A 19,690-nucleotide genomic window follows, 5' to 3' on the forward strand; every position below is an offset into this window, starting at 1 on the left:
CCCCATCCCACCATAGTCACTGGCTCTCTTTGGTCGGGCTGGGCAATTTCACATGAGCGATTATACGGGTTTACCTAGTACCCTTCACTAGGCCAATCTTCCCCAATCTGTTGCTCTTTGGATGTGGTGGGACTGCCTCCCCACGTTCCCAATTATCAGAACCAAACCAGAAAACCTGCACTAGTTGTTATGGAGAACCCTGGGAGAATTAGCTCTGCGCAGATGGTGTTTTTGTTACAGTAAGCAAAATATCTGGTTTCCTTGAAAGTGGATGTTAAAGCCAGCCAAACCTGCAGATAGAGCAATAAAGTGGAAGAATACTCTGCCAATACTACAGTTGTATAATGTAGGTGTATGTAGATATGGTAAGAACGGAATCCAGGTTTTGAGAATAGAACAAGAGAGCTATCAGCTATATTGTACTATAAGCATCATCACTATCCACTAGCTCTAAAACATTTAAGACTCTGCCTTCCACTTGCTAGTTTTGCACTTTAACGAAGCTCTGCATTATCATCTCAAGCTTATTTTACCATACTTTATATTTACATATTTACACCCAGCATGAGTCATAAGTCTCATCATGTTCCATTTTTTCCCATTCTGTTTCAGCCCAGTATCAACCCATTAAACCATAGACAGCTTATTTAATTATTTTTCTTATGTACCCTGGTGCGATAAAAGGTGGCATGCTCTAACAACAGTCTAGAATTTATTTTCTTCATTTGATATATGTCTTTCTAAAAAAATTACTGAAAAGGTTGTTTTATTTTATGGGCTATGTCACAACTTGGTGGTATGTAAACTGTTTACACTTTTCAGACATAAGTAAAATGCTCAACTGTATATGGTAAGAAAGGCAATGGTAAGACAAATATTTATCTAGCTCCCTTCTATGTAAGCATAACATTCACAGGGTTTATCTCATTTTATTTTTCCAGCCACTCAGTGAGGTAATGACAAATTCCAGAAGTGCAGAAACATTAATCTGTTCCTTCCAAAACAGTCAGATTTGTGGCTCCTTGTGTAATGATTAACTGCAGAATAGTCCAGCTCCTTAGCATCCTTCATTTTAGGTGGCCAGTATTTAAATCAAGGAAGCAAATCAATGAAGCAAAATTATGGAGTGGAGTTTCCTAACAAATCAGAAGCAGCTACTGGAAACATTGCTACAAAGCCAGCACTGAATACTAAAGTCCAAGCAGAAAGAGCTGATCATGAATGGTGATGAGGTTCAACCAAGAGTTGACTTCTGAAGGCAGATTACATTTCAGGAAAAGACCATGGGGACTACTTTGAGATAGGGAAGGGGTCATCTGCATGACCATAAAACACTGAGTGGTGAATAAACCTATTTCACTACTGCCAGAAAAACGGCAGAAGAAGCCCCCAAACATCTATAGATCAGTGTTTCTCAACCATGGCAACTTTAAGATGGGTGGACTTCAGCTCCGAGAATTGCCCAGCCAGCCAAGGTTGAGAAACATTGATCTATAGAGTCAAGAGATACCTTTAAGTGTTAATGTCAAATCTGCAAACTACAAGAATGTAATAAAATGCATGTCGCACTCATATTTTGATTTAAGGCTAGTAAGGGGGGAAATCTTTGGCTAAAGCCCCTTTCTTTTCTTACTTTTTAAGGCAGCACGCAAAGAGGAAAGAACAGCAACCTTGCCGGCTGATTTTCTTTTCAAAGACAAGGGGAGGAAAAAGAAGAGTGACACTAGGATACGCTGGAAAGAGAAATCTTTGCCTGCCCAGAGTTTCTCCAGAGTGCCACAGTGGCGTTTCAACATTTAACAACACACAATCAACTGCACTGCAGTAAAAATAACAGATTCTTAACTTATATCTGGAAAAGTACAGGGTTGGTAGAACACCGTTTTTCAGTGCCTGCCTCCCTCTCCCTGTAAAAATTCCCTGCAAACAGAAAGACAGTGCAACATGCTAAAAGGTTCAGTCAGCTCGAGGCAGCTGCACTCCAAAAATAGACTCTGGAAGGGAGGGGAGTTTGGCAATTTTCAGTGATGAAACTGATGCTGTAAGCAGAGCAAGGCTGCAGGCACCCAATGTGCCTTTTAAATCCCTCAACCCATCACTGTTGGTCCCTACTTGGACAGGGGCTGTAAGATGAATCTGCATTTGTTGTGTTTGACTTTGCTAGTGTTCTACAGGTAGTCCTCATTTAGCGACCACAATGGGGGCTGGCAACTTGGTTATTAAGTGAAGCAGTCGCTAAGTGAAACTGTAAATGTGCTTACGATCTTACTTCAGCTTTCCTTTGCTTTACAGACCTGAGAAAGTCATAAATGTGAGGATTGGTCACAAAGCTACTTTTCATTACCATCATCACTGTGAACAGTCACTAAATGAGGTAGTTGCTAAATGAGAACTACCTGTATTTATGAGGACTTAGGTTTCCATAAATGGTTCACATAAACTAAATTTTTTGGGCCTTTGTCAAGTACATTCTACTATTTAAGCTCCCTTCATGTGCAGACTCAGGAATTATTAACTAGTTGTGCAATCTTATACATATCTCCTCAAAAGGAAATCCCATTACTCCTACTTGGTGTGGAAGTACAGGCTAATTAATTAATTATATATTAATTAACACACACCAATATTGATAGTCTCCATTATTAATATTCCTCAAACATTGTCACAGTAAAGAGAGTGTGATTTGATTTTCTATCTAAGCAAAATAAGACAAATGAAATATCAAATATCTTAAACCAAAATCTAAATGATTTTGCACTAAAATAAACCAACAGTTATGTTTCCTATACAGGACAGTTCAAAATTTAAAGGCAGACTTGCAAAAAAAGCCAGAGTTAATGCAGAAATCTGCCAGCTCAGAATGAAACATCACCTTCTATCCATTTTGATAGTGGAATGGGATTGAAGGATGATCTCAGAATTAAAATTTAATGTATTCATGCTACCACCATGTAATCTCAATCTCTTGAGCAAATAGGAAACCTTTTCCATTGTAACAATGCCTCCCTTCCCCAATTCACTTCACTCTCTTTTACCAGATCACCACAGTTTGAACTGGTAAACGTCAGCTCATGTTGCAAAGGAGGCAATGCTTGAAAGATGACAGGGCAGATAGAGATAGCTGGATTTGCAAATCATGACTTGTGGAGTACCTGAGGGATGGAAACAATATATTTCAACCTTAGGAACCTGCTTTGATGCATGTGTTCACATCTAGCTTTTTGGGGGGGGGGGTCCTCCTAGTAGTACATCAAGAAATTAGTCAAATGTATTCCAATGACCTCACTCCATCCATCTCTTCCATATACTGTGTCACAACAGTAAGGAAACTACTTTAAAGTCCTTTTTAAGAAAGGTGGCAAAAGCATATAATTAAGCCATTTCTGTGTCATGGTGCTATTACGTACTCTGGCATGGCCCTGGATGAATAAAAAGCTGCATGGTCCTGTTAATTCTATGCCGTTACATATCTTAGCAATTAAGAAGTAGGCTTCCTAGGCCAGGAGCAGTCTTGAGCCAAAGGTTTGCAAAAGGGGCTCTTATCACTTAATCATAGTAATCAATCAGCAAAATTAGATCAGCGGTTGCTACAATTAAAAAACTGGGAGGGGAAGAATTAAATGGTTCACCAATTAATGGAACGGGTGTAGCTGTCCTCCCTTTCCAACTCCTGTTGTAATTTCTTGGTGAGCCACCTAATATGGTTTGTATGAATAATCTAATTAGTAACCTGAAATGGGAGGTCTATTAAGTAAACTTTCCTTGTCTATTAAAAGAATAATAATTCATAGGGAGACCCATTCTTTATCTAAAATAGGCTCCCAAATTTTCCTTTCCATTCCCTGAGGTTGGAAAGGACTTATAAGGATGCACAACACAGCATTCCCTAAGGATTCTTCTCCCTTAGGAAATCTGCCTGGTCTCCTCCTTGCTGTCATTTGGACTGTAGGTAAAACAATGTTTGCTTCCAAAGGTCTTACTTGGATGAAAGTGTAGGGGTATGTTTTGTAGTGTTTTTATTTTGGTGGTGTTTTAACTTAGTTATTTCTCCAGACAGATCACTTTAACCATGGTTAGCTGAAAATCACATCTGCAGCAAGCCTGTTCCATCTCTACTCTGAAGGAGGAAATGGCTAGCGTGAAAAAGAATCTTCTGCAGGTGGAAAAGCAGATACTTAAATTAATATTTTGGCTAGCCCCCAAATCACCCATACAAGGAGAGGTTGCAAAAAAAGCCATTTGGCTGTTACTGAAAATTTAAGCTCAAACTGTAAGCTAGGCTGAGACAAAACACTAAAGTGGAGGCTAAGCTAAGAATAGCAATGTCTAACATCACAAGGCCCTACAGTTGATCCCATGGCTGGATATCTGAGCTGTATGATAAGATCATCTGGTTGAACCCTTCTTGTTTTATATCAACATTTCCTGGGTGAAACAATGCCTTTTTTAAGCCAAAGAAGCAATGCTTTGGAAGAATTTCTGCATGACTACTGTCAAAACCACCAAACATTTTTCTCTCTCGATTCACAAACTTTGAATGTGTAAGAATCTTTGGATAGCATTCTCCAAAGAAGAGTTCCCTTTTCATTCTCTAGATAGATCAGAATTAATGTGCCTGTATTATACATTAGAATGTTACAAATACACATAAAAATGTTCATACATATATTAAAAGATACTTGTAACTGAAAACTTTCTGAATTCAGAGAAAGGTATTTCCTTTCCCACCCACATTTGCGTGTAACACAATTAATGGATTCTAATGAACACATGGCAACTATATAATCAACCATTAATCTTATTTAGGTCACCTATACACAACCCATTTTATAACTATTACAATAATCTTGGCTTTTTTTTATTGCACTTGTTAACAACTGTCAATATATTTCCTCTCTAAAATGGCATGCTAAGTGTTTCATGTTAAGAGCCTCCCCTGCCAATTATCAGCTCAGATTTTACAAGAATTTATAAATATTTATAACTGCCTTTGGCAGTTCATTAGCCAGTGGGAGAAAAACTGATTTTGTTTTTAAAGAGCTACACACACATAAGCAGAAATAGGATAGGTAATTCAAATTCCAGTATGGTAAATTTAAGTAAGGAGAACCCCCACAAATTTATGGAATAAGATTTACTCCTCTGCTAGTTTCATGTTTGAATATCTGCCAGATGGAGCCCACCACAAAATTTAGGGAAATAAAAACATCTACCAGCATATATGAAATACAGATCTCTCATTTACCAAAGATGCAAAATTATTATTTATTTCAAACAGCCTTTCAAAATGTATAGCCATCATGACTTGGAGCTATCAAATTTTTAGGGCTAAGCTGTGTCATAGCTACATTTCCTGGGACTGCATCCTAGAGTTTAATGTGCACCTTTATTTCTTAAAGCAGTTTTCTTAACCCATCAAGAAATGTGTTTTTATTTTGTATCATTCCTGTTATTTTTCTTTTCTCTTCCTACATTTGAACAAGGGTTAACATCTTGGTGAGATTATCTTCAATTAGGCAGCTGTGTACAATTACTACTTAAAAGTCAGAACAATTTGCCTTCTTGAAAAATCACTTGCTTTCTTAAAAGCTTTTAACTTCCACTACAAGTAAGGCACATTAATAAATGTTCCTTAAGTGAATCTTGAAATCACAGAATTAAGAAAAAAAAGTCCTTTGTTCCTCTTACATGCAGTGGAATTCTTTCTGATTTGGGGTGAAGGACATACATCTTCTTCGATTACAGTAATCAGCAAACTCTTTCAGCACTTGCTTTCTAAACAAAGAAGGACTGATATCATAAATGCAGTGCCAGAACACATACCCCCATGTATCTGGATGACATGTTACACAGTTATAGAAAGCAAAGAAATGAGTGTCATGCATATTCACAAATCTAGAAGAAAAGGATCAAGAAACAATGGCTGCTAGTCAACGCCTAACATCATTCTTATCACAAGTGAGGATTTATATTGAGGGAGAAAATGCATGAATTCACACATTTTTACACTCTGGATGCCCACATTAATTTCCTTTGTGCTTCAGAAATGTGAGTCCACAGATGAGTGACACACACTGACCTGTATTTTGAGAAACACGCTTTGGAGAACATTAACCTCTGAGGAACACTAGTGATGTGTCACGGCCTAAACATGGCCCCTGCCTGATTCATACTACATCACTAGTTTGTAGCTACTTTCCATCTTGTCCTTAATGTTAAGAGGCCAACCTCAATTCAGCAAAATGAACTCAACTCTTCTTCGGCAGATAGGCAGGGGATACAAGGCCTAGTAAAGGGGCAATTAGCAGCACTGGATGTCACTAACTGTCCATTGCCAAAACACAACATTATGCGCAAAAATGGGATCTGTTCTAATGTAACCAGAGGTTGGTTTCTTTCTTTTCCTTATCTACTTCTCCATGCTTCTTGTCCCCCAATGAAGTGTTCTCTGGTGTCTGAAACAAGTCTCGAAAACCAACACTTTGGGTGGAATAGAGCAGACATACTTGGTAGGGCACACTGGGCACTGCCTTATGGGTTGGTGGATGAAAGCAGCAAACAATAGCAAGGATTACGGTACCCCCTCTGCAAAGTAACCTGTTGTGAAGAACAGGGCTCAAGGATGAGTGTAAGGTGATGCACTTTAAGTCTACCCTCAGTCGTGGAAGCTTAACTGGTGATTTTAGGATATGCAAATATATAAACAGAACATGAAGAAAGGAATGGAATGGCTTCCCCTAGTTTTTCCATGATCAGGTGGACCTGACATCTTCCTAGAGCTGCTGCAGCTACTAGACATTTACTGGCTAGTAACACGCTCTTTCTGACACACAACACGGATGCTATGCCTTACCTAACTTGTCAAGTCCTTTACTCAAAATTTATCCCGTTAAGCCATTAATAATATTCAATAACGTCTGTAACTCTGGTGATGGCTAAAGCAATAAAGATGGCCCTTCTAACTTGGTTGATTTGGTGAGCCAGCTTTAATTGGAGATTTTCTTATAAATCAATGGACTTCTTTATTTGTCTAAGGCCATCTAATCACTAAGTGTAAGGGTTGCCTATCCTAAAGTATTCTCAGACTCACAAGCAAGAGCTTGAATAAAATCTGGTTTATTTAAGAATAGTATGCAAGTATAAAGAAAGCTGAGAATGAGCAAAAGCGCGCCAAATATAAACTAAAAACCCTCGGTGCGAATGTAATCCCTCCCCCCTCATACAACTGTTTCAAATTCCCCATCCCAGGTGCTCCTAACGAGTTCTGCTAATCAACGGGTAAAAACGACCTTGAACACAAACGATAACCCAAACACATTCCATCCCAATGAAGAGAGATAGAAACCCTGGTACAAGGTCTCCCAGCAGCTCCCTCCCAACCGGAACGCGTGTCAGCACCATGGCATGCGAAACGTTACGATGTACATTGAACATTGCAATGACGAACATGACACTAAGCGACTTAAGGTAGCCTTGAGGCTTCCAGCAGCTTCACTCTTCTGTTTGATTTCATAAACTTTTATTGGAAAAACATTCTCTCTCTCTGTGCATGCTTATTAAAAGAACCCTGGAAGCTACTAAAGCAATCTGTAATCAACTCACAGCTATGTCAGTTGTTAAAGAATGAGGAATAGTGTAGTCCCAATTAGATTTATATAAGAAAATGTCGTTCTTATTATTCTGCATACTATGTAGGTGGCTGTCATGCACAGAGATCAGAATAAAATCTATTCCTTTATTGTACTAGTTATTTTCAGATTATGATGTTTGACTTTTTTTATACATACAACATTAAGTGGCACTTTATAAGAAATGGGCTTTTTTTTTCCTTTCAGACAGACATCATCAACAGATTAGTTCTTCTGGAACCCCTACATTGCAGCATTAATTGGGAAAGATCCAGAAAAATAAATATTTGAGCTGCTTGCAGCATGTTTTCTTTCCAGTCTCTTACATATTCCATCCACCACAAGTCTTCTTGTGGTCTTCATTTAAAATAGTTACTGAGACTGTGGCTGAGTACTAACAGCATTAATTGATGGTTCTAAGTCCATAAACTTCAGTAATCAAATTAAACTAAATTTGACTGGATTTGAAAGATAAACAAACAAACAAATAATTAAATAAATTTCAAGCTGAAATTAAAACAAAAACACTGCTAGCTTTGCAAAATGCACCCTCAACTTTGGCCAAGGAGAGGAACAGCCACCAATCTGTTCAGCTTGTCCTATCATGCAATTCATTCATTTATTAAATTGATATGCCACCCAACTTGCAGCAACTCTGGGCAGTTTTCAAATTGTTAAAAAAAAAAAAGTGAAAACAAGAAAACATAACACAATAAAAGCACAAAGATGGCAGAGATAACAAACCCAGATAGGAACAAAGAAAAGGAAGAAAAGGGCACTTCAATCTTTATTTTCTGTTGATTAACATTCCAGTTTATTGAATTAAAGCATTTGTAATGCTTCTAAATGCAAGTGAGTGCATATTGAACTAGAAGCATATGCCATTGGGGAAAAGAAATTAACGTTCTGGTACTGTTCCTGCTACAAGTTCTTGCTTGTCCTGCATCTATAAACTGAATTGTTACTCTTCACCACAAATCGCTTTTAACAGTCTTAAAAAAGCTACATAAAGTTAAGCTCACTGACATTTTGACTTGCTCAGGAAGTTCAAAGAGAAATACTTCAAAATTCTGTTTTTTTATTGAAAAGACAAGCTTGTCACTCCTCTAAGTATTTGGGTCTCTCTTTAAAACTTTGGAACTAATGGTCACCTAAAGCATTTTAGAAAATGAAAGCTGAATTCAAAGAGCTTTTTCATTCTAATGTTACAGAATTACTGTATAAATGCAAAAGCAATTTGCTGATGGCATCAGAAGGTGATTTTCTTATTAGTATTAACAATTTTTACATGCAGAGCTTCCAATTAAGTGACATTTTGTAGATGGGATATGCAGTAACACAGTGATCAGTAGAGAGGAATGATGGGGATAAATCTGGAGGAGATAATGGAACGTGCTCACAGGATGAAAAGATACACTTTTTCCTTTTCTTTTTACTTCAGAAATCCATCAACAGCAAGCTATTAAAGACAACTTTAATTATAATCATTAATCTAAACATCGCTTTAAAAATTGTAAGGATAACCATTAAAAAAATCCACAGATACAAATGGTGTGTGAATATATGAATGATCAAAACCTACCATGCAATAAATCACTTTTCAGAGTCATATTTCTGCAGATGCACTAAATCAGGGTTTCTCACCCAGGGTTCCATGGCACCCTCGGGTTCTGCGAGAGGTCACTAAGGGTTCCCTGGGAGATCACACTTTATTTAAAAATTATTTCAAATTCAGGCAACTTCACAAGAAAGAGGTAAGTTTCATGCTATATTTTTAGTTTAAGACTGTTAATGCATATATACTGGCCTACCCATGAAATGAATATACTAATTTTGTAACTCCTGGCCTATACTTGAGCCTGAATGTGCAGAGGTTCCCTGAGGTCTGAAAAATATTTCAAGGGTACCTCCAGGGTCAAAAGTTTGAGAAAGGCTTCGCTAAGTTTATAAAATATATTCTTAGTTCCATTTAATTTCAGTTACCGCTATGTATAAAACCACTATCAGGATATTAAGTAGAAACAGTTTGCATATTCTGCATGCAAAATAAGTAAGCTACTTTTTAATTCTTCTGTCCTCCTTCCCACAGAACTAAATAAAAGTTGATGTACAAAACAGAATGGTGTTACTAAAGGAAAAGAAATACAGAAAAAAATATACACATCATCTTGGAAATTAGTGACATACTATTGTAATACTCTGTCCAGATACTAACCAAAGGAGTAATTTTGACATATTAATTAATATTATAGTAGTCTGTGTTTTATTTTCTGCTACTGACCTGTTACATAATTATATCATGGGGGTCCACAGGGTGAGCAAGTAATACCCCATGTGTCATCACATCATTGGACAAGTGTTACGAATGAGTAATCTGCATCAGTTGCTTGATGCAAATTACATTATTCATTGTAATTTATATAATTAAAGGTATGATGCCCTTGTACCAGATGTCTATGGATCAATTATTGAACAATTCCAGTGTTATGCATTTCTGGAAGACTACTTTTTAGAACAGCATTATGTCATCTTGATATTCCTGTGATTGACCTGCATTTTTTAATTAACATCTGGAGGAGAGGCTGCTTAGACAAGCTAGCTTTTCCTATATACTCTTTCAAGTTGTGAGATAATGAACTTTCTGCACTAAACAACTCTGGGGCTGGAAGGGGAGAGAGAAATTGAAGGTCTATAAAATTTGCCCAATGAAAGCAACACCCTTTGTGAGTAGAATTCCATGGAACACCATCCACTCTGCTCATGGTCACTGTGGCTGACTGAGGAAGGATCCCTGGCACTGTTAGTGATTAATGGGGACAATTTTCATAAACATGATCCAGTTTATTTCAGTCTTGGTGCCTCCTTTAGTGTCATCCTGCTTTGGTATCTGTGCTGCAATTTCTAAATTAGCTAGTAACACAAGAATTTCTGAAAGCAAACCTACTTTAACCTGGGTACTTCCTAAGTACAATCAAGTTGCCAGGCAGAGTCGAGAATGCTAGTCTAGGGAAAATAATGGTCTTACTGACTTGTAATGCTCCATTCATGTGCTTTAAACCTGACAAGTTGGGTGCATATTTTAGTTTTTTAAACTTAGGATCTCTTAATAGTGAAGACATTATTAATCTGTGTTGTCTTCTTGAAGCAAAAATGGGAGATATATCTGAGCTGGGATGAATCTGGATGCTTTGGTTTATAATGATATTATGACTATGTTGAATTTATATTGATAGTACTTATTACTATTTGATATATGCAATAATTCTGATATTTTAAAAATGATGGTAACATATCTATTTGCATGTTTTGCTCTAAGACTCTTAGGTAGCATGACTGAAGCAGTATAAAGGCATTCATAATAAAATATGCAATCTCAATTAAGAATAGGAGTAGCTTACTGCCAATACTACACAACCCAGCATTCCTTACAAGAGAAGGGGGAGGCATTCAGAAGTCTCGTGGGACACAATCTATCATATGCTCAATCTGGATTAAGGAAACAGGGCATGAACTCCTCCCACTCATCTGTCTTTTTTTTTTAAAAAAAAATTGTTAATGGTTCCAATCTTCCTTTATTCTACACTGCCATAGTTATCAACACCGAGGATCCCTATTTGAACATTTTTAAGAACTGGTTTTTCAAATAACCAAGAATATACATTATAATATCAAATTCATTCATCGTTGTGCCACATGTCACTTTAAATTTTTATCTCTTTTGATCAAGAATGTGATAAAATGAAGAATGCTGTAAATATTTTCCACATGATTACTGTACATAAACTTTCAAACTCCAACACATATGCTTGTACAAGAGCTCTAGGCTATGCTTCTTATGCCTGAACATCTCCGGATGTTTGTACATGGCAAAAGAAAACTGAGCTGGATCATGGCATTGTTGGTGTTTTGATAATGGAAAGCTGATGACTGAGCAGAAACGCTGTACCAACTACCAGAAAATGCATCTATGGTGCATCCATCAGAATGAAATTGGTCAATACTTGCTCAAGAGAGGAACTGCCTCAGTCAACAAAGGAACTAACAATGCTCCCCAGAACAGGGATCCTCCAGGCTCCATCCAATTGTTAATCACAGGGGGGACGAACAACACCTCATAAGCAGACCCAGAATTCTTCCCTTCCATCTGGCCAAAATGTTGGGAAAGGGGTGGAAATAGCATTCCCCAATTTTGGGGAATCAGCAGAAACATTTTTTGAAATACCTCCTCTGATTAGAAGAAAAATAACACCGTGTTTTGCTTTAACAGACCAATAGTGTCTGTGGGCACACACATGAAGGTGTGAGGGAGCCACTGGATGGTGCCTGTTTGGAGGTAGTGAGGGGCTGAACTGCTGTGAAGTCACAGAGAGGTGGACAATGAGGACGCTTTCAGCTCCTGGGCCTGTCAATGGCACAAGTCCCTAACACTGCATTCTAAGGAAAGGCAGCTGAATAAGCTCAGAAGTTAAATTTTAAAGGCAGCAGAGTGTACTTTTTGCCATTTCCCCCATGACATATTCATAGCTGAATGTTTTATTTCAAGCCATTTTCCCCTACGCACTGCTTTTTGTGACACCTAGCCTAATGAAGTGTTCTGGAAAATTCAAAACATTATCTATCCTTTTGGATGCTCCTAATAACGATATTACCTAATTATACAATGTGGGCTGTTTTAACCTGGTAGCAAACAAGCAAAATGGGACTTACAAGTTTATGGATGTGGCCCAAGAGCTCCTGAACATACACTCAAGGGATTAGGTATGCCTGATTGACTTTTGTCCTAATTTTAACACTAGAGCTGCATCTTTAATATTTGATATTTGAAAATCTCCAGTTTCAACAGTGAAGGGGGGAATTGGCATCAACCATCAATTCCCATCAACAAAGGGTCAGGGAGGAGAGCAGGTGAGGCTATGGCATGTCTGTGGTCCTTTAAACCATCACAGGAATTATTGCTCTAAATGCAACTGGTGAAGAATTATACTGCATATTGGAAAAATAAAAAGGAGATTTATCCGTACTTCTACACAGCTTCAACAGGAGAACAGAAAACAGGGGACATGTAATGCACTTCTCTTCTTGGATTTCCATTCCTAAAATGCTGCTTAGCAGCAGAACAATAGGCTACGTAGAACAGAAAAACAGACCTTATTCTAAAACCATTCAAACAATATATTCAATATATTTAGAAGGAGGGATTTTAATTCTATAAGGCAGCATTCCCAAATTGGCGTTGTGCAGGTGTATTGGAACTGCTGGCAAAACTGGCAGTTATGCAAGTGCAGTCCCAACACATATGGAGGATGTTGAGGTTGCTATAAGGACTATAATATTTTAAGGTGAAGATAGCCACATGCACCACTATGGCAAGGAGGAAACATTATGCACCCAAAAACACATTTACTGGCAATACTATACCTTCCTGATGTGTTTTTTAGTATAGCAAGTGCATCTGGATAGCCATCCATGTTATAATCTCCAATATGAAGAGTGATTGGAAATGAAATTTCATCTGAGGTTGGATCCTTGGTATGTGAAACAAAACCCCATACATTTACGCCATCTGAAAAGTTCTGCAACACTGGAAACCACTGGAAAGAAAAAGCGGGGGGGGGGGGGAACCAAATAGTCAGAATTTATTGGCTTCAAGGATCTGTATCATTGAACAAGAAATATTCCATCAGTATTATATTGCAACTGAATAGACTTGAATTCATTGGTTGAGTTGATGAGGTGGCACGAACTGTTTATGACTATTCTAAATGTGTAAGAAAAAATGCTGTCAGAAGGCCTTAAGTCCAGCTTTGATGAAGGAAGGTTATCATAAGGGCAAAGAAGAGAGGAGGACTGCAAGATTTGCGTAGATTCACAAAGGCAAGTGTGATTGGAGAGCTCAGAAACAGAGTATCCAAGAGGCTGTGTTGCTTAAAGGAGAAACTTGAGCTAATCCCCCACCCACCCCCAAAAGCTATACATACACCGGCTGGAGAAAATTGTGTTGAAAAACACAGAACAACATTTAGCCCAATTCTTTAGATGCTAGTGGTTTGAAGACATTTTCAAAAATTCTAGTTGTTTTTAATGAAAACAATTCAGAGCAAGTGTTGCCACTTGGATTTTTTATTTTTTACTCTTATTTATATTATTTATTGCTGTAATTTTATATTGCATATTTTATTCATTGTATTGTTGTTTTAACTGATTATTGTAAACCGCCCAGAGTCCCCCGATGGGAGGGGACAAATTGGACAAATAAATAAATAAATAAATTAGAAAGAACCTCTTCATATTTCTACCTGCAGAAAGAAAAAGCAATGTTATTTGGCCCCAATGCAGCCACCCAGGAATAGAGAGTGAAGAATGGAACCATATGAGAAGGTCTGGTTGAATATTCTTTTCTGAGAGTAAGGCTGTTAAAGAAACTGAAATTTTTCCAGGTTGGCCAACCCAAGCCCAGCTCTATGTCTAAGCATTCCTGACAAGATCCTTTCCAAAGTCCTTGTGAGCATCAAGAAAAACAACACTATTAGCTACCCTACCCAGGCTTGAAGTATCTTTACATCTAGAAATTCGTTCCTAAGGTTTTCTTTCCAGAGCATATCATTACTGCTTCTTAAGAAACAGGATAAAATTTAGGGAGATCACTTTGGCCACAGAACCCTGTTGGTATTCGTGCTGTACTGAACACACCTCTGCACTTGACATCCTTGAGGATAAATACTGAGAGGACTGAGATTGTGGCTAAAGACCAGCACTTCCCTGGGTACCTGAAAATGTATATTTCCCGTTCATACTTCTATGTTTGCTGCAGCAAACTTGACTGTTCTTCAAGGTGGCCCCTAACTATTGCCCCTTTGGGAGTAACTTCAAATCTTGTTATTGGCTTGTCTTTAATGTATTACACATTCAAATTCAATCTATGAAGATAGCAGCACAGCATACCTCATCCAGTCCTGGTTTAGATAGGTAGATTACACTTTTTTGACAAGCTGTGTCTGCACAACCTGGCAGCAAGTGTTCAGTCTGCCCGTCACCATCTGGAAAACAAGAGGAAGATAAAAATAATTCAGCATAGTGGAATACAAAAATGTCCTTTTTATCACCAGGAAAAAATGTATGCATACACAAAGACAATAAATGTTGGTAAAATATAAACAAAGGAAGCTTCCTGATAATTAAAGAGAAGTTGTGATCCTTCACCGTGTCAGCCTGATATCTCGCTCTTCTGAGAGTTCAAAAAAACCAGATTCTGTTGTCAAATAGGAAGCTTCTTCATCATACCGATACAGAAGAGACTTATAATCCAAGTTAAGAAAGGTGATTGGATTACATCAGTAGGGATAAAGTAAAGAGTCTTAAATCTGCTTACAACCAAAGTCTCAGATGTAATGGCTGGAGTGTTAGAGAATTGGATATTGCTATATATCTGGGCATGAAGCTCACCGGGTCACCCAATCACACATTTTTAGTCTGGCCTATTCTCACAGGTTATGAAGATGAAAGGAGAACCAATTAAGCCATTCTGAGATGCCCGAAGGGGGTTAATAAATAACAACAAACAAATAGTCGGGTGGAACCGCAAAGAGGTAACTTTGAAGAAACAGTTCTGGGGCCTCTTTTGGCAGCCCTTCCAATTCTAATTGCTGTAAACACTCAGACATGCATAATAATGCATTATGGTTGTAGTGGAAAGGAGGAAGAAGCACTGGGATGTTGCATACATGACTCCAAGTATGAAGTAACCGTATTTCCATCCCTTAATGTTGTTCTCACAAAGAGCTTCTGAAGTGATATCCCTGTATCTGACAGGTGTCTCTTACAGTTGCCTCAAAGAAAAGACGACCATGATATTATAAATTCTTCAGGTTAATGGGAAAAAAAAGTCCTCATCCAAATAGCAAGTAATTTCAGGGAATGGAATTTTCTTTCTGCTATATTTATATTTATTTAGAGGGGTTGGGAATATATGGAAGAACGTACATGTGAACATTCAGATTAGAAGTGCCATTACTTAACTGCAGTCTCACAAAAGAATTATTTTGCACACACATCACCCTTTTGATAGCATGGTACTTTTATGCCCATGCCTATAAATTATGAAATTTAAATGATGTTTATGAGGACATGCCATAAATACTGCAAGTACAATAATATCGTAATCATCAATCTTCAAAAGTCGTTTTACACAGTAGTGAAGACCGACGAACCTATGCCTATTTCTAAAAACTTGCCAGAAACATTTTCAGATTATATTTTATATATTATAAATAATATATTTATATTTGTGAAAAGGTCATTTGTTTATCCTCTGCTGTCTACTCTGAAGTTAAACAAAACATTTTTTATGGCCTTGTTGATTGCATTCTGTTCTGTCTGCCACCTACTGAGATAACTTTTATGTTCCTATTCGGTTTAATTTTCATTTTAAATAAAAACCTCCCAAGGCTTTGTCCTTTTTAATTAGGGATGTAAATACCCCAGCAGGTGACTGCGATGGAGACAGGATTACATTAACACCTCATCATCACCTCAATCAACTTTCTGGAGCTTATAAGAATATGACTAGGTAGCCTTGCCAAGCTTATTAAATGAAAATATTGTAAGCAGGTGTTATAACAATTTCAATATAACACCAACTGAAAGCTGTGATAACTAATCATTTAATGAAAGACTAGGAGGCAAATTCGGGCTCTGCCCATAAAGAGTTCTAAAAGCAGTTCTATCTATTCACAGAAGAGTTGCAGATTTATTTTTCTGATGGTGGTCCATTATACCTAATTGGTATATTATTATTGAAAGCTATCCAACCTTAAATCAGATGGAGAGGGGTGGGGTAAGATGAGGGTCTGAGATTGGAGTCCTAAGAGACCTGTAGTTCAGTTCAAATATAATGGGGATTTAGGGTTATGTGAAAAGGCTGTGATAATATCTGGTCTCTTCCCCAACTATTTTGCATTCTTGAAAGAGAACAAAATCTTCTGTTTCCACTTGAGAAGAACCACAACTCCCTATGACATTTGCAGTTGTAATTTATGATTTTTTAAACCACTAGTCAGTGAATAGCTTTCCTAATACTATGATTTGATAGTAGTGTGCTATGAGGAATCACAGGTCATTTAAACGCAACAGTTCATGTTTCAGCTGTCAAGAACAATAATGGTTTGTTCAAAACTGACAGCTAATGGTTTATCCTTTGGGATGGGAGAAACAAGGAGAGCTACCCTGCAAGCCATTTTCTGCTTTGTCTGAACAAGATATCACACATTGCTAAGCTATGGTTTGTTTAACTATAGTTTTACAGATCACAATGCCTGGATTCCCACAATTAGTAAACCAAAATTCAACTAATCCACAGTCTGTCTTTTATGGAATAAGAATCTAGCCAGAATATTAGGAACCCAAACAAAAAATATTCTGCATTTCTCATATCCCAAATGTGCATTATCTAATGTCTATAAAAATATTAATATCAGGCCTTAATATTTCTGAATCTAAGGGTAGATAAAAAAAGGACAACCCCCCCCCCAATTTTTGGTATAACCACATTCACTAAGATTCTTGAATTATGAAGACAAGAAATTAAATATTTACTATATATATGGCTTTATCTAAAAAAATACAGTATCTCAATATACAATGTTCTTCCCCTGGGATTTCAATGCATAGTGGCTGTGGCTAAAAAAAAAATGATTTTAGCATTCTAAGTTGGTAATTAATGAATCTGACTCTCCTTTAAAGGTAAGCTGTACTTTCTGACAGATTAAACTGTTGCTTTGGATATCTAACTGTCAAGAATTTAATTTCAGATATTTACTCAAGAAAAATAACATGACACACACACATGGCCCCCTACAAAAAGCTTTCATTTTATGCTTCTTGAAAATGTGCAGTTTCCTGTATCAACTGACAAATCTGTAGAAGATACTGGGTTGATCTAAACTAAGATGCTTAGAGTAGGTCCACTGAACTAAATGGTTGTATTTAGTTAGGACCAACTTGTCTCACTGAGTTGAGTCTACCTAAGCAGGATTTTGGTTAATTCTCCTTTGGGACAATTAAGATAAATAAAGCATCTGAGGGGGTGGTCTTCATTTCATCTTCTGACTGGGATGTTAACGCCCAAACCGATATTGAGTCACTTGCAAACATTAGGTCGTTGAAATGGCTGGCTAAAAATAAAATGTCCTTTCAAATAGAAAAATACCTGACAATGGATCTGACTCAATACCATAGGATAGCTCTTACCAGAGCAAGATTTGAGCAGCTAGATTCTATGGTCAAATACGGACGATTCCACCAAGTGCCTTACCTCAAGAGAACATGTGTTTGTGGAGCATCTGAAATAGAAGACATTGTGCATGTCTGATTTAACTGCCAACTGTATGCCCCAGCAAGGGCTCAGTACCTCCAGACACTACTTGACAGAACCACATACTGGGACTGTAACAAACGATTATGTTACTTCCTCTAGGGCACCAATACATATGTGGTCAATAGAACTGTTAATTTTATAGTTAGGGCTGTCCAATTGAGAACACGATTTATAGAACATACTGGTGTGGCATGTAAAGGTGATGAACTCATCTAAACATACACTATTTTTGTGTTTTTTTTACTCATTTTATTATTATATTTTATTATATTTTATACTTTTATCTTACTCTTTTATCTCTTTTTTATCTTACTGTATTTTATAATATTTTATCTCACCTTAGTATATTTTATCTTATCTTATTGCATTTTATCTGTTTTATGGCACTATATTTTATTGTGGCTGATGCCCAACTTTTTGATATGGTCAACTGACTAATCAATAAAATTATATTATATTATTCATTTCTGACTGGGATGGGGATAGAGGATCACTTGATAATGACATTTAAATATTTATCTTTAAGTCTTTAAAGTATGTTTATTATTTTCCATATTATTATTTTTATGTTATTTTACTATTACAGCCAAAATAAAATCTATTTGTAAATAGAGATACAGGAAGCTCATCAGAAGGAGCTTCTTAGGTCTAACCAACAGTTCATATATTTTGGCTACAGATTTTACCCCTATAAGAAAACCACTGATTAAATGTACACTATTGTTCATGCTTACAAAGAGAAATGAGCTTTTTATTAAACGTTTAGTCTAGCAGCAGCTCCCAAATGAGTTTTTAAACCCAACACTAGAAGATGAACACATTCCTAAATTGCAGCCGTCTCTAGAATTTACCAGCAACTTTATTAAAACATATTTTAATCAGCCCCAGCTCAAGTCACTTTGCATGTAAAGATACTGTAGACGTAACTCCAGAACGGACACCACTGAGAACATGATTTAATAAAAATGACTCATAGAAGAACAACTAATTTACCAATTATTAATGTTCACTGCACCAAAGTGGCTGAAACAGTATTTCTCAGTTTTGTTAATGCTGAAATACTGCTTTAAAACGAAGCTTAAATTAAAATTTAAACTGATTAAGAAGCAAATTGTAGCGGATGAGCAACATGGATATTAAAGATGTATTTTCTTAATTTTATTCAATAAAGATGAACAAAGAGGTTGAGAATGGTTTCCATAGAAGAGAGAAGAACTCATTTATTCTATAGGCTTGGTTTTCTTCCTCCCACACTGCTATTTTCTACCAAGGGAATTGGCTTTCTTCTTTTCTTTTGGATTTCCATTAAACATAAATGGCAAAAGACTATTTTGGAAATGAATAGCATACAATTTCATGAGAGACAGAAACAGCCTCAACAGCAGTGGCTCTTTCTAGACCGCAGTTATTTATTTGATTTCTATTCCACCTACTCTTCAAAAACTCAAGAATTATTGAAGAATTACCCTTTATTCCCCAGCCCACCCCCCGCCAACAATCCTATGAGGTATGTTGGGCTGAGAGACCTTGACTGAGTTTCGATAGCTGAGAGTATACCTAAACCTGGGTCTTGCTAGTCCTACCCTTCATGGATTCTTAATTAATTCTCCTTAATTCTTCTTTTTACTTCACAGCACTCATACATATGACTCTGCAAAGTCCATAATAATGTAGCAATGAAAGCAATAGC

At 37.1% G+C, this 19,690-nt stretch overlaps 1 protein-coding gene across 1 annotated transcript in view; it reads right to left on the minus strand.

Moving 5' to 3' along the window:
- The window catches only part of ITFG1 (integrin alpha FG-GAP repeat containing 1), a 91,359-nt gene that overhangs the window by 36,398 nt on the left and 35,271 nt on the right, over positions 1–19,690 (minus strand). The window contains exons 9-10 of the mRNA XM_063312902.1: positions 14,571–14,665; positions 13,047–13,219 (exon numbers count right to left, since the gene is read on the minus strand). Of these exons, the coding sequence (XP_063168972.1) occupies positions 13,047–13,219; positions 14,571–14,665 (268 nt within the window). The remainder of the gene's footprint in view (positions 1–13,046; positions 13,220–14,570; positions 14,666–19,690) is intronic.

Source organism: Candoia aspera, chromosome 11 (genome assembly GCF_035149785.1).
Source record: "Candoia aspera isolate rCanAsp1 chromosome 11, rCanAsp1.hap2, whole genome shotgun sequence".
NCBI lineage: Eukaryota > Metazoa > Chordata > Lepidosauria > Squamata > Boidae > Candoia > Candoia aspera.